Source organism: Crinia signifera, chromosome 3 (assembly GCF_055691185.1).
Source record: "Crinia signifera chromosome 3, ASM5569118v1, whole genome shotgun sequence".
NCBI classification, from domain to species: Eukaryota; Metazoa; Chordata; class Amphibia; order Anura; family Myobatrachidae; genus Crinia; species Crinia signifera.
The window spans coordinates 150,373,813-150,398,643 of NC_139219.1; the positions used below are offsets into that span (position 1 = coordinate 150,373,813).

General features: G+C 40.0%; 1 protein-coding gene across 1 annotated transcript in view; it reads left to right on the forward strand.

The window, feature by feature from the left end:
- The window catches only part of ARHGAP18 (Rho GTPase activating protein 18), a 109,065-nt gene that overhangs the window by 66,838 nt on the left and 17,396 nt on the right, over positions 1 to 24,831 (forward strand). Inside the window, exons 2-12 of the mRNA XM_083176747.1 lie at positions 3,840 to 4,036; positions 5,234 to 5,469; positions 6,289 to 6,355; positions 11,923 to 12,086; positions 14,308 to 14,473; positions 16,062 to 16,153; positions 16,874 to 16,951; positions 17,458 to 17,617; positions 20,749 to 20,831; positions 21,055 to 21,252; positions 23,745 to 23,891. Coding sequence (XP_083032873.1) covers positions 3,840 to 4,036; positions 5,234 to 5,469; positions 6,289 to 6,355; positions 11,923 to 12,086; positions 14,308 to 14,473; positions 16,062 to 16,153; positions 16,874 to 16,951; positions 17,458 to 17,617; positions 20,749 to 20,831; positions 21,055 to 21,252; positions 23,745 to 23,891 — 1,588 coding nt within the window. The remainder of the gene's footprint in view (positions 1 to 3,839; positions 4,037 to 5,233; positions 5,470 to 6,288; positions 6,356 to 11,922; positions 12,087 to 14,307; positions 14,474 to 16,061; positions 16,154 to 16,873; positions 16,952 to 17,457; positions 17,618 to 20,748; positions 20,832 to 21,054; positions 21,253 to 23,744; positions 23,892 to 24,831) is intronic.

Here is a 24,831-nt window from a genome sequence, read left to right on the forward strand (position 1 = left end):
GAAGCAGCCCATTCCTGGCTCCCTGCTCCCCGCTGTGCCCAACTCCTCGCCGCTATTTTCAATTTAAGTCTCCTGCTGGACTGCTAGCCAATAGGTGCTTGTGGTCCAGCGGGAGACGTGAATTGAAAATAGCAACGGACAACACGTCACCTGGACACAGTGGGAAGCTGGGAGCGGGCGAGCTGGTGGTTCAGGCACGGCTCCTTGTAATCTTCCGGGACCCGGAGCTCATGCTCCACTGGCTCCTACCTCGATACGCCCCTGGGTATGAGGGTAGTACTGGCATGCAGCCAGGGAAGGGGGGGTAGGTTTAGGCACTAGTTGGGGGACTTGGGGTTAAGCTGTGAGGGGGGGAGTTAGGACTAGATACTTAGAAGGGAAGGTTAGGTTAAGGTGGCAGGGTGCGATGGTTAGGTTTATGCACTAGCAGGGAGAGTTAGGGTTGGGGGGGGTGGCAGGGGGAGGTTAAGTATACTTACCTGATGCCTGTCAGGATTCCCTCCTTAAGGATGCCGGCGTTGCTATGCTGACCACCAGAATCATGACATTCTGTCATCTGTATGTATCCCCCTGAGTCAGCATATGTACTGTGTCTTTGAGCAGTAAAAATCTGGACACACAAGCAGTGTGACTTAAGCCCTGTACTCACTGGTCGACTTTCACCTGAAAGCCGATCAATTTAATCATAAGCCAAGAGTGTACAGGGCAGCAATGAGCAGTGAGCGCTGCTGCGCACTCCCGCATCATCACCAGTGACCGCCACTCATCTGTTAGTATTATAAGCAGATGAGCGAGGGAGTGGACAGCTTTCCATAGTGTCCTGCCTGGGAAAAATCCTGGGGAGGGGCAAAAAATGCTCAGTATATATACACTGAGGGTTTTTCAGCCCAGCGATTTTCTCCATCATCGTTATCCATACAGGCTGAGCAAGATCGCCCAGTGTGTATGTACCTTAAGGCACATGCTCAAACTAACAACATCAGCCCCTTACATGAATATTACTACTATGTCCACTTCTGAATCAGGCCCTATGTGTTTTTTTAATCCGGCAATTTAGACAGTCTTTATGGTTACATGCGGCACTTGTTTTGTACTGGCTGGCACCAGCTTTTGTGCAAACAAATCTCAAATTTCCTGCACGTTTTCACTATCATTCAAGGTTGTTTTCAGGACATTTCAGCATGAACAGGTATTCCTACAGTACATTTGAACTTAAAAATAGAAAGCCAGTTAGTCAGGTGTACTGCAGATTGCAAGCTATTAAGCACAATACAACTGGACATGGTTATAAAATGTCAATATTGACCATGTTGCAATGTATAATGCAGACAGTGATGGAATGTCGACACAGAATGTATGTGTACATTTCATCCTGGTGGCCCAATAGTAACTTACTGTACCTGCTCCAGTGGCAGCTTTCAGTTTCAGTGGTTGTTCAATAGTCATTACCCATTCAGACCTCCAGTCCTGTTGTGTTCCATTAAGTATTTCTTACTATCCCTAATCCATACTAATTAAACCATAAGCCCCCGCTCTAGTGCCTACGCCTAACGGCCTAACCATAAGATGCCTTCATAGCCTACACCTAACCATCTCACAGACTAGCCCTAATGTTGACAGTTCAACAATATTAATATAATTTTATTGTGGTGTCCACATTATGAATGTTTTTGTTAACCTTTTGACTACTTCCCAGCTAGTACATATGACTGATTAAGTTCACGTTTTAATTAGCAGGACAACTAGTACAAAGATCGAGAAACTGCAGTACTACTTTTTGAAATTCATTATTCCACACACTGTTAAAATACTCATGTTCTCATATAATATGTTCCATGCAGTAACAATCTGTAGCAAATTTCCTGTAAAAGGAAATTCTTTAGAATGTAACCATCTACTTGCAGCATTACTTCCCCATTAGCTGTTAAAATTTAGCAAGAACGGACTAAAAGGATGGTCAGTGTGTGGAAGAAAGGAAGAGCATTTTTCACACTTCCTTGTTGTAGCTTTCAGGTCATATTCAATAGATAATAGTCTATATTTACAAACCATATTCTGAATGTTCCATTAAAAGTCAGATGTTCCTCGTAAAAGTCAGCTATGCCCATAGCAACCAATCATAATATATTTATTTAATACCTTGTAGAAAATTATAGATATCTGGCTGGTTGCCATGGGCAACATCCCATCTTCAAGAGACCTCCTCTGCAGTGTCTAGATCAGGCATGTCCAACCTGTGGCTCTCCAGCTGTTGTGAAACTACACATCCCAGCATGCCTTGCAATAGTTTTAGCATTCCCTAATAGCAATACTATGGCAAGGCATGCTGGGATGTGTAGTTTCACAACAGCTGGAGGGCCGCAGGCTGGACATGCCTGGTCTAGATAAAGGGTCAATAGGCTGACCCCATATGGTCAACATGCAGCCAAAATTGGAAAAACATGGGTAAAAAAACTTCTGTTGATACTGTATGTCGACTTTATTAACTTTTGACCATATTCACTGTCATCCTTTTGTATATGTAGCCCTAATGATGGTCAATCTATCACATGGATATCTCTTGCAATACTGTATGTTACAGGGTTTTAACCGCTATTAACTGTAACATTGTACTGTGATAATTATACATTCATGGGACATGCTTTATTTTAAGTACGGTATTCAAGTAAATATTATTCTCATTAGGAAAAAAGTGGCGCAGTATTTAAAAGTAGCAGGGTATTGCTGTTATTACTTATTTCCCACTAACAGTTGCATTAAAATGAGTGCTTCTTAATTAGGAATAATAAAAAAGATGGCAAATTCGTTTGGTTCACTAGAGATTTCAGGCAAAGTATATAAGATATATTTGTCAAACAATGTTTATTTTCCTTACAGTACAATAACAAAGAGCTGTATGTACATCATTTATTATGTTAATATTTTATTTTGTCAATAGTTTATTTTCTTAAAACTATTTCTGTATGAACTCTTTGGATTAACCAAAATGCATATTTGACCGTAATGGTGAAAACGTGAATTAGTCAGGGGTATTTCTTATGAGTATTTTTAATATATTGTGTATAGTTTATTTTATTTTTATTTCTATTAGTTTTTTTTATATTTATTTTTTAGATCCTTTTTTTATGTATATAGCCTGAGTTAGTAGACCATAGTCCCGAATCCAACTCTGTGACAGACCGGGGGCTTGATAACACAATTTGCAGCATATCTCACCATGAAACTGCCCATTTTGACCTCTTATTAGGCCATGCAGTGATAAACTGAAAAGCACAAGTACATATTAATGATAGTGATAAACTGAAAAGCACAAGTATATACAGGTTGAGTATCCCGTATCCAAAATGCTCGGGACCAGAAGAATTTTGGATAACGGATTATTACGTATTTCGGAATATTTTAATATTTCAATGATGTATTTTGAAGTATCTTGCATTTATGCTGTATAAACACATAATATACACACAAATATATTTTATTACCACATAAAATACACACAAACATATTTTAATTGTTAAAAAAACAAGGTTTCAAAACGTGAAACAAAATGTGTGTACTATCTCAGCACTGAATTTGAATGCCAAGCAATCATTGTCTTGCACATATATAGTGCCAGTTACATATCATGTCCCCAGTGATGCTGTTACATATGTCCCCAGTGAGTTTGAGCAAAAAAAAAATTTTTTTTCACTTTCTGGAATGTCCGTATTTCGGAATAATTCGGATAACGGATATTCGGATACGGGATACTCGACCTGTATTAATGATTAATGTATATGTCATTAATGTCCTATTTTGCAAGTATTTACTTTGGATTATTTGTTGCTGTTATTTTGCAGTCGCAAATATGGGCAATATATGATGAACCATGGAAATGTAAACCCTGGACTAGATAAAGTAGCATTCAACCGTTCAGGATCACAAGACTCCTTAGATGAACTGTCACTGGATGACTACTGGACAGAAGTAGAAAACATTAAGACAAGCTCTGATAATACTCAGCAGGAACAAGATGTTGTTGTTAAAGAGCCAGATGGTAAGATTATGTCGCAGATTCTTTGCATTTCCTTCTGAACTAATGGGAAGTAAGTCACTAAATGCTTTTGTTTTGTCTTCAGTTATGGAAATGGATAAGGGAAGCTAGCAATTACAGTATCTCATGTATAGTATGTCCTTTTATCATTTGATCCTTTTTTCTGAAGTTTACAGTTATTTTCTTCATAATATCCTGTAAAACAAGAATTTGATGCATTCCTTGGCATCTGTCCAATGGCACACAGTGGAGGGTAAAAAAAATTTCAGGCTGCAGTAAATTAAATTCATCAGCATTTTGGTTCAGAAGGAATGAACAGCGTGTCAAAGTCCAGCAAAATTGCTGATCAGTGTGTGGGCAGCTAGGGCACTTTTTTCTTTATGAACTTCATTGTTTTTTTTCCCCCAAAATGGGTCAGAAATTGTTGTTATTTTTGTTTAAATAATAAAGTTTGAAATGTATTTTTATAATAGATTTAAAAATGTAACTAAGAAAATATTTATTATTAGTGTTTTTTTTTGTGTGTGTACCTCCACATGTCCATTGAGAAATTACTTCAGTGGACTAGCGTCCATACCTCTATGGCAAAGCTTCCCCACAGAATCTCCCCTTCAACACCTTTTTGGTATTAGCGCCCAATGGCAGTGCACCCCCAACCCCACTGTATTGTAACGCCTCACCCTGCCATGTGTCTTTATATATAACAGTGCACATTTTATATATTTTTAACATATCCCCCCCCCCCAGCCATGACTCTTGTTTGTGGGGTGTAACCCACACCTATCCACAGAGCCAAATGATAACCTCTCCCTCTGTTTCAGGGTCAGGGGGAGTATTAGTCGCCCATGCTGCAGCTGATCTCTGAACAGCTCCTACCTGTCATGTTACAGTCTGAGTTTGAAAAATGACAGGTGGGAGCTGATTGGCTGGTTGATTATCACTTTCCACTTTAAAACTTTTTGAAGCTTAGTGCATCTGGCCCAGGGTGTGCAGCAGATGGTACCTATGCATGGGAGGCAGCCATACGTACGGTCAGGTAAAGCGCACCTGACTGTGGTCACATCCCATGCATTAGTGTTGGATAAGTGGTAAAATAAATAAATCAACAGAAATCTATACTGTGCTTCTAACTACCAGTGTCTAGATTAAATGCATAATGTTTACTGTAGGTGTTTACATTTGCCCCTTTTTGGCTTTTAGAGGGGGAACAGGAAGAGGAATGGCTCAAGGAAGCTGGACTGTCCATTTTGTTTGGCGAGTGTTCCTCAGACTCCCAGGAGAGCATAGTGCTCCTGTCTACTTTGACAAGGACTCAGTCAGCTGCTGTTCAGAAACGAATTGATACTGTCACACAGACCTTGAGAAAAAAGAACAAACACCATCAGATTCCTGACGTCCGGGATGTGTTCAGGCAGCCAGAAAGCTCAAAGGACAAAGTATGCACATGCTGCTGACCATGTGTGGCTGTAAATGATTCCTTCAGTGTCTTGAACAGAGTTCTTACTGTTTACCCAGAAACCCCATATATGCTGAATTATTAGGGAATATATCCCTTGATTTAGGAAAGTTATCACTGTAAATTCAAAGAAGATTAACCTTCGCTGTATGTTGCTTTATTAAACATTTTTATTATACTCCCATATTTACAATTGTTCACATGAATTATTGCCACCAAAAGAATTAAAGTGATTTACATCTTCAAAAACCTCAAATTCAGGACTGAAAAATCCATTTAATCCCAACATCAATTGCACAGTATATGATCCAAAGCCAAATCGGTCTGCGTGTGATCCATTAGGAAAATATGTGAATTCATATAGTGATATTTAATAGTGTAGCAAGTGCTGGTAATGCTTAGTGTTCTATATTTTGGTTTATTTATTGTAATCTATGTATACAGTCATTTTATTTGTGGGGCCAAATTGCTCAGAAATTCTATCAGACACCATTCTTATGGTTGGTTGTGGCCAGCACTAGACTCGATACTCTATTCCTCCTTGCTTCTAGGATTTGTGTTTTAAATATACACTGTAGTGTGAATTACCAGTATGACAGGTGTAAGGTCATTAAAAAGCCAATTACTGTACCTCTAATTACAAAAAAATGGTAGTTTGATAATCCTATACAATGCGTTTATGCTTTTAGCAACTGTCACTTTGCGGTTACAGAATTCTGTGGGGTTTTTTTGTTTTTTTTTTTACATTTCTCCATCTCTACATATAACCTAAATACTGCCTTGTACATATATATTTTAGGATGAAGATTTGAATGGATTTCAGTCCACAGAAAAAAGTGAAGCAACAAGTGACAAAGATGAAAAATGTATGTAAAATATTTGAATGTCTTCAACTATCTCACACCTCACATATTTTAAATCTCCTTTTGTCACAGTACATCACAGTGCAATCTACAGATGTGTCCTTTTATATCATGTTGCTTCAGTCCCACCAAGTTGCCCCTCTGCGAGCGTCAGAGCGATGTGGCCAAGTGTCCTTTGCACTTAAAATGTCCGTCTTACAGTACTTGCACAAATAAAACTTGTGGAAGCAATAAAGTTGCACTGCTTATGTATGCAGAGTTGGCTCTCTTCTGCACCATGCTTAATAATGGGGAACTACTCTGGCTGATGTAGTTTATACCATATCCACTGCATGCAGTATTACAATTTTCCAAACAATTGATAGGCACTGGTACAGTACTGGGTTGATGCTGTTAATGAGTTACAGCTTGCTCATTTGTTGCACTCTACATATCTTGAGCTTCAATGGCACCTGCCCCTAGTTAGTGACAGGCACATATCACATACACTGATGCCAATTGTTTTCCACTATTTTTTTTGCACTTGCAAAATACAGTATTGCACCTGGAGAGAAAAAGAGAGCAACAGAGAGAGAGGTGACAGGGGGAGGGTATTGAGAGAGGCAATAGATGAGGAGAGAGATGGGTAGGGGCAAGAGAGAGGGGAGGGAGATAGAGAAAAAAGGTGTGAAAGGGAGATGTAGAGAGCAGGGAATAGAGAAAGAGAGGACAGAAAAGTGAGGAAAGAGGGGAGGGAGAGCAGGGTTGGGTTGAGACAGGCATTGCTTTGTAACTCCTAATCCCACCCCACCCAGCAGCAGGACAGCTTTTCTGTTTTGGGCGACAAGGTCTAGATCATGACATTGAGCCTTGGCAGCATCACAGAGGGGTAGTAAAGGAGAGAGCAGAGGCTGAATCAGCTGGTTCTCCTGCCTCTTCATTGTGCAAACAAATAGCACCCGGGCCCCGTAGCAGTTGCTTCCCCTGCACCCTCTATAGTTATGCTACTGTAGCTACCATAGTGCAGCTGCTATGGGCCCAGAGGTAAGAGGCGGTCATTATTGTTAAAGTTACATGTGTTATACCCCTTTCAGACAGAAAAGGAATTACTGGGCGAAGCACTTCTACACGGTAATTTTGTGAATAACACGGGTCCTTTTTCTGTGTGAAAGGGCACACCCGGCTCGTAAATCCTGTGTCTCTGACCCTGGAAATGACCAGGGTCGAGGACACGGGATTTATGACCATGTTGACCCTTTCACACAGAAGAAATACCCGTGTTATTCAGCAAATTACCGGGTAGAAATTTTCAACCCGGAAATTTGTTCTTCTGTGTGAAGGGGGTCAGGCTGTTCTCTGCAAAATGACCCAGCATTTGAAATTCAATGTATTTGCCAGGATTTTCAGACTTTACTGTCTGAAAGGGGTATAAAATACATTTTTCACCATTGGGAGGTAAACAGGGGCCCTTACCAGTGTTTACACTGTAATGTGACATAATATGAATTCGTGACACTGTATGTTCTAATGCAGTGGACACTAACCCGTCGCTCACGAGCGACTGGTAGCTCGCGGAAGTGATACAGGTGGCTCGACCACTGCAGCCACCCACCAATCCTTCCATTGTCCGCCACCACTTTCCTTCTGATGGGAGGATGGCACATCGTGTGTGTCTCCTTCCCCTCTCTGTGTATCCCTGTGACTGGGCTGGCAGCCAATCAGAGCTCGTGGGCTGGGAGCCAATCAGGATCTGGCCCACAAGCTTTGATTTGCTGATGGCCCAGTCACAAGGAAGTGAGGGGAAGGAGAGATGCACAATGTGCTGTGCTCGCCTGCCCTCAGAAGGAAAGCGGCAGCGGTGGTCAGCCAGCAGAGGGACACCGGACTCTCCTCCTGGTAGCAGGAGCAACAACAGTGAGTTGTGGGGGCATACCTGGCACTGTGGGGGCATATCTGGCATCGTGGGGGCATACCTGGCACCGTGGGAGCATATATGTATCTGGCACTATTGGGGACATACTATATGTGTATCTGGCACTATTGGGGGCATATGTGTATCTGGCACTGCACTATTGGGGGCATATGTGTATCTGGCACTATTTGGGCATATGTATATCTGGCACTGCACTATTAGCGGCATATGTGTATCACACGCCCATTTTCATTGGCCGCACCCCATGTGGCTACACCCATTTTTGGCACATGCCATAGACACTCGCATACAGTACCGCCAGAGTATTTATTTAGAATATCACCATAATCAGGTGGGCATTGTTTATCTGGCACTGCTGGGGGTGGGGGGCATTGTGTTTATGGCATAACTGTGGGTATTGGTGGCATTGTGTAACTGGCACTGCTGGTGGCATGTGTATATATGGCACAGTGACTATTCAGAGAGGCTGGGGGCATGGCCAGCAGCTCTGAGTGCCCCCATAGTGGAAAAAATGGGGGATGTAGCCTCGCAGGAGTACCACAGTAGTAGGTCATGCACTCCAATTTTGGCGCCAACGCAGATGCCCCATCTCTGACACCAGTGTTGGGAGGTATGTATGTGGCATATTGGACATTGCAGTGTGTGGCATATTGTGTCTGGGGCATTGCATTGCAGTATGTGGCATAATGTGTAAGGGGCTTTACAGTGTGTGGCATAATGTGTAAAGGCCATTTTTTGAGTATTATGCAGATTTTTTTTTTTTAGTAGCTCTTCAGGCATTTTATTTTGTCTTGATTAGCTCACTCCCCAAAAAAGGTTGGAGACCATTGCTATAGACCTGGGGTAGCCAACCCTAGTCCTCGAGAGCTACCAACAGTGCATGTTTTGCAGGTCTCCTCACAGAATCACAAGTGAGCTAATTAGCTCCATCTGTGTATCTTTTAAAATGTGTCAGTGATTAATGAGTGCAGCTGTGCAGCAGCTGGGTTGTCTGGAAAATGTGAACTGTTGGTAGCTCTCGAGGGCTAGGGTTGGCTACCACTGCTATAGACCATATGAATTGTTAAATATTAAGGTACTTGTTTCCTAGCACGGCCACAATCTTATGGATCGTGTACCTTTAAGTTAAGGTACACGATCCACACGATGGACCCGATTTCCTTTGAAATCAGGTCCATTTGGCCGGCTAAGACACAATATCGGGGGCATCGCGTCGGTCGGGACCATTAACATTGGTCCCGACGCGATGCCCCGATTTTTCCATAGGCTTCAATGTTAATAAATATTTTAACATTGAAATCGTGTCGGGAAAGGTAAAATATCGGGGGCATCGCGTCGGTCGGGACCATTAACATTGGTCCCGACGCGATGCCCCCGATTTTTCCATAGGCTTCAATGTTAAAATATTTTTTAACATTGAAATCGTGAGAAAATGTGAAAAATGTGAAATGGGCCAATATGACCCATTTCACATTATAGATGTCCCCGTCGTCACCCCACGATAGACGCCAACCCGAAGCGTGGCGAGCGCAGCGAGCCCGCGAGGTGCGACGGTACACGTCTTCCGACCTTTTCATTCCCCTACTATCCACGTCGGCGTGGAGTTGAGAATAGAATAGTGTGGCGAGCGCAGCTCGCCACCGAGCCCGAAGCGTGGCAAGCGCACGCGTATAACTTCACAGGTATACGCATCCCCTCGCGGGGCTCGCTACGCTCGCCACGCTTCGGGCTCGGTGGCACGCTACGCTCGCCACACTATTCTATTCTCAACTCCACGCCGACGTAGATAGTAGGGGAATGAAAAGGTCGGAGGACACGCACCGCCGCCCCTCGCGGGCTCGCTGCGCTCGCCACGCTTCGGGTTGGCGTCTATCGTGGGGTGTGGTTTACGCCGTTAAATTTGGGGGGGTTGGGAATATTTTACATTGAATCCAATGTAAAATCGGGTCCCAGGGACCCGATTTACATTTCATTCAATCAAAAAATCGGGTCGGTCGCGTCGATCGCATCGCATGCGACCAAATCGCATGCGATGCGATCGACCCGATTTTTCCGACACGACCACCCCGATGTAAATCGGTGTGGCCGTGCTAGGAAACAAGTACCAATATTAATACTGTATTCCATACAGTATCCAGTGTATAATAAGACCAACTTATATGTTTGTTACCGCTTCCCCAGACTCCCGTACTTACTCCAATGCGCTGCAGAATGGGAGATTACATTTGGAAACCCCCTTCTAAAAATCCTGCGTTTGCCACTTGCATCTGATTGTGCAGCTTATCAGAGTTGCAGGGAAATTGCTGGTCGTCACCAGGGATGAGGAGTCCTGATATCCATAGTTTGCATATAGTCTGCATCAAGTACATATTACATTAGATGTCACTGCACATGTCACCTGTGAACTTCGGTTTAAAAATATTGCTGTGTCAAACAAAATATATATTTTTTTCTGTGGGTAAATAAACTGTTAGGGCGGTTTCACACGCTGTGGCTGAGGCCGGGCGGTGAATCTTTGCACAGCCAAGAAGCCGTGCCGTACACAGAAGTTTACAATGGTTGGGATGGCCACAGCCCGTGGTGACATCCGGCGGCCAGGCCGTGACAGTGCCGTGTGAATGGACACAATCCTGTCCATTGTTAACTACTGTGTACTGCACGGCATCTTGGCCATGCAAAGTTTCGCCGCCCGGCGTCAGCCGCAGTGTGTGAAGTGTGTGAAACCGCCCTTAATCTCCTGACCATGCCTACTGCGGTCCTCCCAGTTTAACTCATCAGACTCTTATCCCTCACAGTAGCTGCCTATCACCACATTGGAAGAGTAAGCTATGCATCGTTGGGGAACAGTAACATTAAAATAGATGCATAATGAAACCATGTAGATCACTTACCCTGTTTTTATCAGCTGGTTCCCTGATTTATTTCTCTATATTTTTTATGTATCTCTTCAAGGCATTAATTCATTAATTAATGTTTTTTTTTTTATGACTGCTGTGAATTTCAACTAGTATGTTACTGTATCTCACTATATATTCACCTGTTTTCTTCCAAAACTTTCCTCAATCACCAGTTATTATAAGTTTTCTTGATTTCTTTGTTAAAGGAAAACATTCTGTCTTATGTAAATGATCTAATGAACTAATGGATATATGCTATGTCTCTCTAATATTAACTTGATTAATTGCTTGACTTGTGTTATTATGATGTTATAATTCTTTTGCTCTTCGGGTAGATTTACCAAAGCTTCTAAAACAGACAAGTTGTGGTGTTGCCCATTGCAACCAATCTGTTTCGGACAACCATTTTAAAAAGAGAAATAACTAGAATTTAATTCGTTACTATCTGCAGCACCAACACTTTTTTAATTTGTACAAGCTTTAATAAATCTATACCATGGTCTCCTCTCTCACATTACTGATTTCATACAAAATAAGAAAAAAATGTAAATAAGAGAAAAACGTTATATAATCAACATCTTGATAAAAAGCTTACTGTGCATATCTGATCATGATAAAGCTGAGCATCCACCCTGGAACTCTATTATGCCTTACTACTACACAAATTGCTCTTATCTGCCTTGTTTGGGCTGAAGTTCTGAATATCTTTTAAGAACGTGTAATAGAAATGTGTGTCCTACAACTGTTCATTTATAATCTAGGTCTTCTTAAAAATGAAAATCGAGAGGGTTCGATAAGCCCAGTGGAAGATGAGCCTCTTCCTGAGACTGATATTAATTTGGAAATTTCATTTGCTGAGCAGGCTTCAAATTTCAAAGAATTCCTTCCAGTCAGAAATGAGAAGGAAGATGACTCTCTGTTACCAGTGAGTGTTCCCTGCTTTTGCCCCAATGTTCATAGCACTGTAGCTGTTTTCTCAGGGATACTGTGTACTGCTTCTGGTGTTTATAAGAGACACAGGGCCTTATTCTGGTTCACTCCTTCTGGCAAATTCCTTCTTAGATGGACAAAACCATGTGCACTGCAGGGGGGCAGATGTAACATGTGCAGAGAGAATTAGATGTGGGTGAGTTATTTTCTTTCTCTGCAAGGTAAATACTGACTGCTTTATTTTTACATTGCAATATAGATTACACTTTGAAGTAAAACCGCATCCAAATCTAACTCTTTCTGCACAAATAACATCTACCCCACCTGCAGTGCACATGGTTTTGTCCATCTAAGAAGGAATTTGTCAGAAATATTGAACCAGAATAAGGCCCACAATACATAATGTGTCCTGCTAGTAGGCTGCCTGTGTCAATAAATGTATGAGGATATTGGAAAATAACATGGGATTGAGCTGAACTTTATTTTAATTTTAAGTGAAGCAAATGACTTGTAATTTTGTATGGGTTTTAATTTTAAATGATTCATTGTCTAAAGGGTTTGTTATTTTCTTTGACTGTTTTAATAAAGATGCAATCTCCAATATATGGCTGTAAGATTATATGTTTATACAGTTTCATACTAACTATGCTGCTCTAATCTGATACACACACTTCAGATTATAATGTACAGTACTATACAGTGCTAGCACATTGCACTATAGCTCAGATGACAATATCCTTTTATAAGGTCTAAGGGGCTGATTGATAAAGCCCTGATCGCAGGACTGCAAATTCACTCCGTGGTGATTATCAGAGGACCATGCATGCACTCGGTTTGCAGTGCGGCCACAGCCAGTGATGGTCTGTGATCATAGGCTGTACGCTGGCTGGTTGACAGATGGGCAGCTTTTGTTGGCAACACACCAGTGGGCCTGGCCGTTGGGAAGGTCTGCTGATGTCATCAAAGGCCCCGATCTCCCCAAGGCCATTACTGTATCTGCCCCTAAATCCAGTTCTGTTGGACCATTTCCATGCTCTTAAATTGAACCTACAATATAGGATGTGGAGATTCAATCAGTGACAGTCTGCTGCCATCTGGAGGGTGGTGGCGGCCTCTATTTGTGAAAACTGAGACCTGTTGCTTCTGTTTATATGTTGGGAAGAGGTTGGACATCACCCATCATCCATCATAGGACGGAGATTTCCTGCCCTCTGGGACAGGCAGATTGCATGGCATCATGGACAGTAGGACACAGGTTGGATCACTACTGCAGAAGGAGGCGCCTATTTGAAATAGACATCTCCTCCTGCATCACCAAACAAAATTATCTCTACTGCTTCACAGGAAGCAGCAGCAATAGCAACTCCAACTACATCTGAATTAGGCCCAAAAGTGCAGCACAAAGAAGGCATTTCTGTATACTGTATATAAGATTTTCCAGCCTGTCCAAAAAATATAAGGTAGACAATGTTTTGGTGTTGGTGTTTCAGGAAAAAGCAAAAATGCGTTCCGTTTGTGTTACTGCACTACATTGTGGGGAGACCCAACATTTCAAGCATACAGTACATAGAAACATATAATTTGATGGCAAATAAGAACCATTAAGTCCGTTTAGTTGGACCCTTTTTTTTTTTACCATATTGTAACCTCAAACCCCATTTGATCCTTCTTTGTAAGGATGCATTTATGTATATCCCATTCATGTTTAAATTGCTCTGCTACCTTAGCCTCTACCATCTCTGATGAGAGGCTATTCCACTTGTCCACTACCCTTTCTGTGAAGTAATTTTTCCTCCAATTTTCCCTGAGCCTACAGTACCTCCCCCTAGTTTCAGTGCATATCCTCATGTTCTAATACTTCTCTTTATTTGAAGAATGTTTCCCTTTTGTATCTTGTTAAAGCGTTGATATGTTTGAAAGTTTCTATCATGTCCCTCATTTCCCTTCTCTGCTCCAAACTATACAAATTAAGATTTTGTAGTCTCTCTGGGAAAGTTTTGATAGGTGCATTACTGACTATGACCTACTATATTATATTGCTGCATAAATATGAATTTTTTTTCCTCTTACTTTATAATACTTCACCACAGCTCAAAATGAATAAAAGCTTCTAAATTCCCTCCACCCCTCCCACTTTCCCTGTGGTAACCAGGAAAATAACAAGAAATGGTCTCTTTATTATCGACCCTAGAATTGACAAAAAATCATTGTTTCAGAACTACAGACTTCCACAAGACAAAACTGGCATCACAAAGATTGGGGACTTGGCACCACAAGATATGAAGAAGGTGACTTCTCTAGCGCTGATTGAGCTGACTGCTTTGTATGATGTCCTGGGCACAGAACTCAAACTCCAACGAGCCGCCAAAATAAGAGTTAGAGGTAATTGCTTCATCCATTGTTTGTCACAGTTACGCTTCCAACATATAGGCAAATATATAGCAGAAGCTTGACTGCTGCCCATTAAGCAGATCAGTGGTCACTTTTGCAACATTCTCTTGTTGCATTATGATGGAAGAGGCTTCAAACTTTATCTGTATTTTTCATAAAGAAACAAAAGTAATACACCACTTGTCAGTCACTAGAAAGCTACAAGCAATGTGAGGCCTTCTACCATGCAAGGGGAATGTTTCACAGTTTTAACCAATTCTCTGCACTATGGGTTCATTTTTCCTTTAGTTTTGGATATCAAATGATGCTCCAGCCAATCAGCTCCTGACATGTTATATGTTTGAAAAAAGACATTTGGGAGCTAATTGATTGGCGCACCATTTATCATACGCATCAAGTTTTAAATAGCTAAAATGTATTGATAAATGGGCCTCTAATTATGTTCCACTGGTGTTAAAATAAAGGAGGACTGTAATCTGTATTGTGTTAATTGCCAGCCTCAAAGCACTTCACTATAGCCTGGTGCACACTATGCCGATCACTCGACAAAGTGGATAAACACTCTGATCCTCTGAGCAATTATCCGATCAGTGCATACGCAATACACACTGAGCTATTTGTAGCTCTCTGTATGCGATCTTCAATGGATTGGAATGTTGGGCAACTTGGCAACAGGCTTGGGCAGGGGTAGTCACCTCGCAGATGCACAGGTGCACTCATTACTGACACATTTTAAAAGATTCACAGGTGGAGCTAATTACTTCACTTGTGATTCTGTGAGGAGACATGGAAAACGTTAACTGTTGGTAGCTCTCGAGGACTGGAGTTGGCTGGGCTTGGGGCAATTAAGACAGGGGATACCAGGGAAAGGTATTTATATTTGTGCATATCCCTCAACATTCTAGAAGGGGCAATAATTGTATTAAGTTTTCTTATAGTGGAACATAGACAACTAAAAAAAGCCTTAAAATAAACATACTGTAGAAAAATAAAATCTACTGTATCATCTGTGTTACTCTACATTACTTACATGCTGGGACAAGAATCAGGAGAGCTAGTCACAAGGGACCTACTGAAAGGGTTGGGCCAAGATACAGTATCCCCTGCATCCCTACCTTAATCTGGCTATGCTAGGAGGTACTGTAGTGTAAAATCTGTAAATTAAAAGCCCTGCTCCTGTATTCGTTTAGATCTGCAGTGGGACAGGCCAGAAGTGCACATGATTTCTGCTCTTTGTCCAATCACTTTCAAATCAATTCTAAAAATGTATACACATCAGACAATATCGTCTATAAACAATGTCATCAGTGATTTCCCTTAAACTTCTGGTCAAACGATATAGTGCATATGCACTGATCTATATCGTTCAGTGAGGAAATCAACATGCAGTTGTTGGCGATGTAGTCAACACTGAGCTGCATATACAGACAAAGGAGGACATCGTTAATGACCAGCTGGAGAGCAAATCATTTACAATATAGTACGTACACATAGACTATATGCACAATGCATAGTTCATGAGTGTTCCAATAACTTATATATACTGTAATGTATTTTTTTTATTTATTTTTTTATCTAGAGTCTGGTGTTTTTCGGGTACCTTTATCCATCTTACTGGACCAAGATCAGAAGAAAATTACAGGCACCAAAGTTCCACTAATATTTCAAAGTGTATGTACTCTTTTTTTATTCTTTTTTTTTAATGTGAGAAGCAAAACACTGGACGATTTTGAGCGGAAAGCAGCTCAGTTTTACCGTTTGAGCTGCTTCCAGCTCAAAAAGCTGCCCAGTGTGTATGGCCTGGCGATGAGAGGTTGTATTACCAGCAGATGGGCGATGGAGTGGATGGTTTTCCATAGCGTCCTGCTATGGAATGTAGTCCACCCCTGGTAAAATCGCTTAGATGGTTGAATATCACTCGGTGTGTATGCACTGAGTTGCTTTCTGCCAAGCGATTTTTTTTTTCCCCCAATAATCACTGGGCAAAAACGCCCAGCCTGTATGCACCTTTACACACAGAGTGAAATAGTAGTATGTTATAGTAGTAATGAAGATGGTATTCTTGTATTTATTTGTAAAATGAGAGAAGTGGATTTTCATCAGTGAAGGTGTGAAAATAATAATTGTATGTAAATCTGTTCCTCGCTGTAATGGTGTTGTTAATTGCAAGGTCATAGTTAAGTTATTACTGTAGTTACTTGGTTAAGATTTTACTTTTCCAAATCATTTTATAGTGCTTTTATAGTGGATTTTGTTTCAAATATTTCCAACAATAAAAAGTTCTAAAATAAAGTGATACTATTTGCAATATAAGGTTTAATATTAAGATTGAATTAATGTGTTAAAAATGTAATTAATAATCAAAAATATATTTTTATTGTCTACTTTTAGTTGATTGGCCTAATAGAGAATGGAGGATTGGACACAGAAGGTGTACTGCGAATACCTGGAGTATCTTCAAGAATAAAGGTAATAAAACATGATTTACAGTGTTCTTTGTTATTTAAAAAGAAGTTCCCATATATCATGTCATTTGGCATGATATACTTTGATTGATGACCTCCTAATGACATTTTTTGCCCAGTTATTTTCAAATTCCTTCTGTGCATAGCCCCAAAGAGAATGTAGAGTGATCATAGTGTATTCAAATTTATTAAACATGAGTGATGTAACACCTATAAATCATAACAAAAGGAAAGTGCAGGAGCTTACATTATCTTCTGAAATTTGGAAAATAGTCCCAGACTCCTCTCGCAGTACAGACAGTCTCTGTATGGCCCATCTCAGACTTCCTAAGGTCGCCAAAGAATGAGAGTATTCTCCAGTTATTTCATTGTTTTTATTTTTAGAATGAAATATTATTGTTGATCTCCAGCTAATGATTAGTTGTAGTATATTCAACAATAGGGCAAGTTACACTTGTTATATAAGCATTTTAATTAATTTTCCTGATCAACCTTCCCATTGTGTTACAGTCTTTATGCCAGGAACTGGAAGCCAAGTTTTATGAGGGAACATTCAACTGGAATACAGTGAAGCAGCATGATGCAGCCAGTTTACTGAAATTCTTCATTCGAGAGCTCCCTCTGCCGCTGCTCACAGTAGAATACATGAAAGCCTTCCATTCTGTGCAGTGTGAGATAATCTAAATGTTTAATTGTGTTCAATGTTCTGTTTTTTTCAATGCATGTCATGATATCTCACCAGGAGATCTTTTATACTTGATGGCTTATACATTATCTTTTTAATATTATTAGCATATTTATTATGAAATTAGATTTTTGTACCAATTATAATTCTAAGACACTTATTTCAAAGAACATTTAATTGGAGAATAAAGCAGCTATTGAAAGCTAAGGCTTCTGGGCCTCCTTGTGCCTACTCTTTCTCATGACATTGCATGACATTGTGACACTGATTACATCACTGCTCGAACATGACTACTGCAGGTCATGAGATTAAACGGTTAGTGGAAATGTTGACCATGTGAATAGAAATGATATCGTTTAACTATTATACACAGAAGCTATTTGTTTCTTTCCTGCCATACGATAAATAGCAAGTTATTTGATTTTTCTTTCAAGTAATGTCATTAGATGACCGGTATATGATTACTTTCCGCTGTGGGATTTATAACCTTTATCAGAAACTGGATAAAAGCCCAAATACATTCTCCACTCATACATATATTATTATTTTATAATGCACAGATCTTTTACATGAATATCTGGTCAGTAGCATTTTTTTTTTTTTTACATCTAAACCTTTTACTTTTTGATTCTGAACACTTTATATTTTTTTCAACTGCTAAACATTGCACTAAAATTAATCTTATTTACCAGTTCATTTTTAGGGTTTTATTTACTAAAATAGGAGTTCTAATGTAGATGGGGTGTTGTTTGGGAAACCAATTAGATTCTATTATCTTCTAGAATGTGCTAAAAAATAAGAAGTAGAATCTGATTAGTTGCTGTGGGCAACATCCCATCTTCAATAGAACGCCCATCTTAGTAAATATACCACTTAGCGGGGTAGTCAATGTGGGATTGTGACTGTCGGAAACGTCCCGACTGTCAGAATTTCCGGAATGTTTTTGGCCAGTTAGCTTGCAACTCGACAGGTGGAATTAAATGTTCTGTCTGTCGAGAGGCGAAAAGGGGGCGTGATGGTGAAAACGACCGTTGATTTTGAGAAACTGACGTGAATTCAACAATCGACGGCTGTTTTCGACAAACCCGATCCGACTGTCTGAAACGGCAGCATTGGTGGCGGGCGCTATTTCCCCTGATAGAAACAATGCCTGACATTGAATACCCCCCTTTAGTGTCTGGTTATTTTAGATTTTATCGATAGTCCTAGTTGAGCTATATGTATCCCATCTATGCTATCCTTTTTCTTACACATGATTATTAGTAGACACATTACTGCTCCGAGCACATCAACAGACAGCTACTACACAAAATTTTCAAGTGGACATCCTATAGCGCTCTAAACACACAAAGTACATAAAATATACACAGTACTAGGTATCTTTGGGACCACTCAGTAGATCAAAAAAGCTTTTAATGTCTTCCACATCCAGAAGTACATAACATATAAAATGAATAAAAACAGGGTAATCACTGTGACTGCCAGTAAGGGAAAAACTTGGTTGAAACTTCTACCTGGTGGACTATCCGGAAAACCCTCCAGGTTGTAGAACTCCTACTTCGCCATTGTCTTTTTCCCTTACTGGCAGTCACAGTGATTACCTTGTTTTTATTCATTTTATATGTTATGTACTTCTGGATGTGGAAGACATTAAAAGCTTTTTTGATCTACTGAGTGGTCCCAAAGATACCTTGATGTGAACGTTACAGCCTTTCATTCAGTGAGTTGGGGTACGCATCTCGGTGGCTACATTGGTTTACCCACTACAGTCTAAAGATACCTTTATGTGTGAATACTACATCCACTTATTGTGAGTTGGGGTACGCATATAAAAGATACCTTTATGTGTTTAACCAGCACATCTTTGATGTGAGTCTTTGGTACGCTCATCTATACATCCCATTTTGGTGGAGGAATAACATCTGCACAGAATCCCATGAAAATCCACACGGGTGTACTTACCCATTGAATGTATGGACAGCTTATTAATCACATGATCCCTCTGTTTCCATTGTTTTACATGGCAAATCAACAATGAAAAATTGATTAAAAGGATCACCTGTTCCATCCAATTGCCCTAGAAGTTTCAAAAGGGAAGTACTGTGTATATTTTATGTACTTTGTGTGTTTAGAGCGCTATAGGATGTCCACTTGAAAATTTTGTGTAGTAGATGTGTTGTTAGAGGAGTGGTGTCTCCTCATCAAGTGTTTGATATCCAGTAGCAGCTGCGCCCAAGGGTGATCCAACGTTTTCTTTTTTCTACATCAACAGACAGCACTACGGCATGTGATAGAGTGCTGGCTAATGACGCATTGTGGGCCTGAAACACAGATTTATGCAAAACCATTTTTTTCATAGTTGAGCGATGATCTGTTCATCTTCCACTGTAGTCTTTTGACGGCAGTCACATAGGCTGTATTTGCAACTTGTTTTACAGGCAGGGTCCAATTGGGGGCAGTAATGGTAAGTGGTGGCAAAAATTCTGGCATGTTGTGACCATTTTGGGATCATGATTGGGATCTCATGCATAGGTGCACTGTCTGTGCCGTCTAACTTTCTTGGCCATGCAGCGTGACCATAGGGCTACTCAGAACTTCAATAACTGACTAATCTGCAATGGATGGCGGGATTTGCAGAGTGGTTGATGGAGTCTCTGTATAATGTCAGGTGGCTGCGACTTTTGCATATTTTTAAACAGAAGCTGCATATGCATTTGAATGCATATCGGAATCAAGACACAGATCTTTGTGGAATTATCTCATGAGCAGCGATGGGCAATGCTGCTAGAGGAAAATAAGCAGAAGTAACATTTCATATATTGTTTTATTTTCTGGATAGTGATAAACATTAGAATTACTATACTGTAGGTCAGGCCTGGCCAACTTATGGCTCTCCAGCTGCTATGAAACTACACGTCCCAGCATGCTCTGTCACAGTTTCGGAATTAGGAAATGCTAAATCTCTGTCAGGGCATGATGGAATGTGTAGTTTCACAACAGCTGGAAAGACACAGGTTGGTCAGGCCTGCTGTAGGATATAGGTTTAACATTAATCTAAATGCAATACAAGCTGTATTATGATTCTGTAGGTGACATTTTATTCCTCTTACTTATAGACCTCCCAACAAAAAAGCATCGTCTTCAAGCTCTGAATCTCCTTGTCATACTTCTTCCTGAGATACACCGAGACACTTTGAAGGTCAGTTTACATTTTCATTTATAGTGGGTGTGTACCGAAATTGACAGATAGATGTCAAGTAAATGCAATTATTTGTGTATTGTAAAATATTTATTTTGTATAAGAATATACTGCTTGTGTAGCAAACAATAGGCTTATTCTGAGTGACTAACTGGAAGCACATGGATAAACATGGGTCTGCTATGTGAGGCATTAAGTATCTTGTGTATCCTTTTTGTTTCAGGCTCTTCTCGAATTTCTTCAAAGGGTCGTGGATCACAGAGAACAAAATAAAATGACTCTGAAGAATGTTTCTATGATAATGGCTCCAAATCTGTTCTCCTCCCATGTAAAAGCTGTGGATCAGAGCGCTGTGACAAGTGCGGCCCGGACAGCATCGGTCATGCTTTTCATGATCAAATACCAAAAGCTTCTCTGGACGGTATGTGATGTAAATAAACAAAACACTGCTAATGGGCCCATATAACAAGCCCCATAATGTTTAAACTATATATATATATACATATATATATATATATATATATATATATATATATATACATATATATATATATATATATATATATATATATATATATATATATATATATATATATATATATATATATATATATATATATATATATATATATAGAGAGAGAGAGAGACTTGCATTGCTTCATTCTGTGTGTCAGCTATTACAGGGCATGCATGTAAATGTATGCTGTCTACCTCTGATAATGTGGGAGTATTGGGGACTCTCTCTCAGTGGCTGCTAGGATCACTCAGATGTTATCGCTAGTATATGGTTTTTGTGGGAATATTATACATCTACAGTGTGTACAGAATGGGTCTTATAGGACTATGTTGCAATTTCAACCTCTATGCTATACTGTATGTATATAATATTTTATTTTGAGGTTTCCCTGATGTCCGATCTAGACAAAACTGCATAGTATTACTCCTCTAACAATAGCAATTGTGCATGAATGGTCTGCTATACGCTGCCTGGACAGTGTACTTTAAATGCCTAAGGTGTAATTATCTTTAATATTATGAAAATAAAGACATTACATACACTAAAGTTATAAAGGAACTGTACACTCTAGAATATACTGGATCTCGGATGCACCAACTATTTGGTGAAACACATGTTTCTTTATGTAGCCTGGAACCAGTGTGTTCAAGCAGGAACAGGTAGGTGAATGCTTAACTACAAGTGGTTGTCCTGCATTGTTTGCATGGGCTGAAAAACTGTCCAAGCCACATATGGGGAGGTGTGAAGATGAATTGTAGTTTATATTGAATCTTGTCATCCATAGTAAGCATAGGTGAAGAAATACCAAATGGTGCATGAAAGCAAGAGTCAATATTATTTTATCATGTAATCTCAATAAGCGATATATGGTTAAATGCTTTCCTTGGCAACAAAGAACTCTGCAAAGTTTAAATTTGAGTGTTTAATTTTTATTTTTTTATATTATGACTTTTATAATTATTAATAATATTATCATATTATAATATTATGGTGTTATGACTTTTCCACTATATCATCTCATTTACATAACATTTTTTCATGGGGAATATAGTGGTTGCATTTTAGTTTTCACAGCATTCTAAACATAAAATAGTCAATGTGTCCTACAGTAATTACAAATTCTGGACTATGGGCTAATTGCCAGATTTTCCCAAGCCACGCAACTTCATTGCCCTGAAAATCAAGACTGTAAAGAGCTAGTCAAAAGATGGTGTATTTATGTGGGTATTTCCTGTTCTTTTATTCTTGGCACTGACAACGAACAGCCCACACAGACTTGCTTCATTGCTTGCCTGAATTTTTTTTTAATAATAGATTTTTATTGGTTTTGTATATATAAAAAAAAAAAAAAAAAATGGGAAACCGGGTACAAAAATCAGGAAAGGGGATGGGGGTAGGGAAAACACACAATCAGAACTAATTGCACAACAATATGACAAAGCAAATCGACAGAAGAAAGGGAACATCACAGTTAGAACAGAATCATAGTAAAATCAGAGTAGCGCTGACGTTACATCCGGGAAAATAATATTCAGAATGAGAGTGAACATTACATTCAACTTGAGCAATAGTGGGAATGTGTGAGGATCACACATTTTGTGCGATCGGGAGTTTAGTAGTCATCAGAATATGATCCATTATATATTGATCATTATTGGATAGCTCTCCCAGGAACAGTTTAAATATTGCCAACAATGGGGTCGAGGAATCGGGGAATCGAAAACTGTAGACATAAGAGCAAATACTGAAGACCATAGTGTAACTATAGCAATGCACTTGCAACAGAGAACCTGCATCACCGCATTTGGGCCAACAGAGAATGGAGTGTGATTGCCAAATCTTCTGGAGTAATACCGGAGTTAAATATAGATGATGCAATAATAAAAAAAAAATAGTAAGAGTGGGAAATGCACTTAAATATTTGGAAACAAAACCTGAAAATGTTATGCAAATCCATGTTAAACCGTAGGGTTGCCAGGGTAGCCTGTTCCATAAAGTAGAGGACTTCTCAGAGCACAGCAGTGACAGTCACATCAGGGTGCCATGCACCTTGCAAGCTGTATACTGGTGCCATGGAGCAGCAACTGTGCACACCCAGGGCCCTGCACCGTGGGCAATGGCATCGCTCACACAATGCAGTTTATGGCCCTGACGTTTCCTTATGGGTCTTGCTACACAGTTTATTAATGTCAAGGGGGAGCTTTAGCAAAGCTTGATAATGAAGCTTCTGTCAGTTTACAGCCTGTGTTTAAAACAAGAGAATGTTGACTGTTTAGTACTTTCTCCAAGCTTTGATAAAACCTCCCCCAAGTGTCATGGGCTATTACTTGAATAAGTATGAGTATTTCAGCAATAACCGAATTTGCAATGTCTTAGTTTTCTTATTTGTTCTACAGATTCCCAAGTTTATTGTTGCACAAGTAAGAAAACAAAACATTGTCAACCAGAAGAAAACCTCAAAGGAAAAGGCCATGAAGAAGCTTTTGAAAAGAATGGCATATGACCGGGAGAAGAATGAAAAGGCTGAAAAAAGCCTTGGTGACGTAAGTATGAATACTGTAGACTGGGGTGCAGAGGTGTGTGTGTATGTGTTGGGGGGGGGGGGGTGGGGGTGGTAATAGGTGCAACCATGAACCCTTCTGCAATGCTTGCTGTAATTCTAAATCCACTCTTACACATGACAACAATACATAGTGATATAATAAGGTACAGTATTTACTTCATTTCTGTCCTACTGTACATTGCAATTACTTGTCATGCTCTTACTTCATTACAGGGCTCCTCTTCCTTTTAATACCTAGATCCTGCGTCATTTGATAGTTAGTCAGTCTCTACACACACATACCCTTTTCGCATATACAGTGAAAGAAGAGTATGTCCGTGTGTGATGCACCTGTTGAAACTCACACGAATAAAAAATAACTTTTATTTGTCATTTAAAGAAAGCGAAATATAAAAAAACACATACAACAAATACACTGTGTTAAAAAGCGGTGGCTCTCTGATCCACTAAACGGTATGGCTATACCAATTCAAATACAGGAATAGTGGGCCGTGATATCCTTATAATGTAATAAAGTAACACAGTGTAATGTCACTGATCAGTTGGCCACGATCCCTAAATAGAAGCGCACTAATTGGTGATCCTAAATATAATAGGACGTGTTCTTGGACAGATGGTGTTAAAGGTCTTCAGTGAATGGTGCATTGGGGTCTGCCTTGACTGCTGTCAACCACAATAAGTCAACCTGATATTTACATACATGTCGTGGTTTATAAGGGTATATCCTCCCGAATAGATATATAGGCTGGTGATAATCACAGTGCGCTAGGTCTAAGAGCGCCTATCACTATTGAGCCCAATTCGGGGTGACTCCTGTATACCTCAATATCTGATCCCCACATGTGCCGATACAGATGTCACCTAAGGTAAATCCCTTCCAAAACAAATATAAAGGCTGGTGATGCGCACTAAAAATGCGG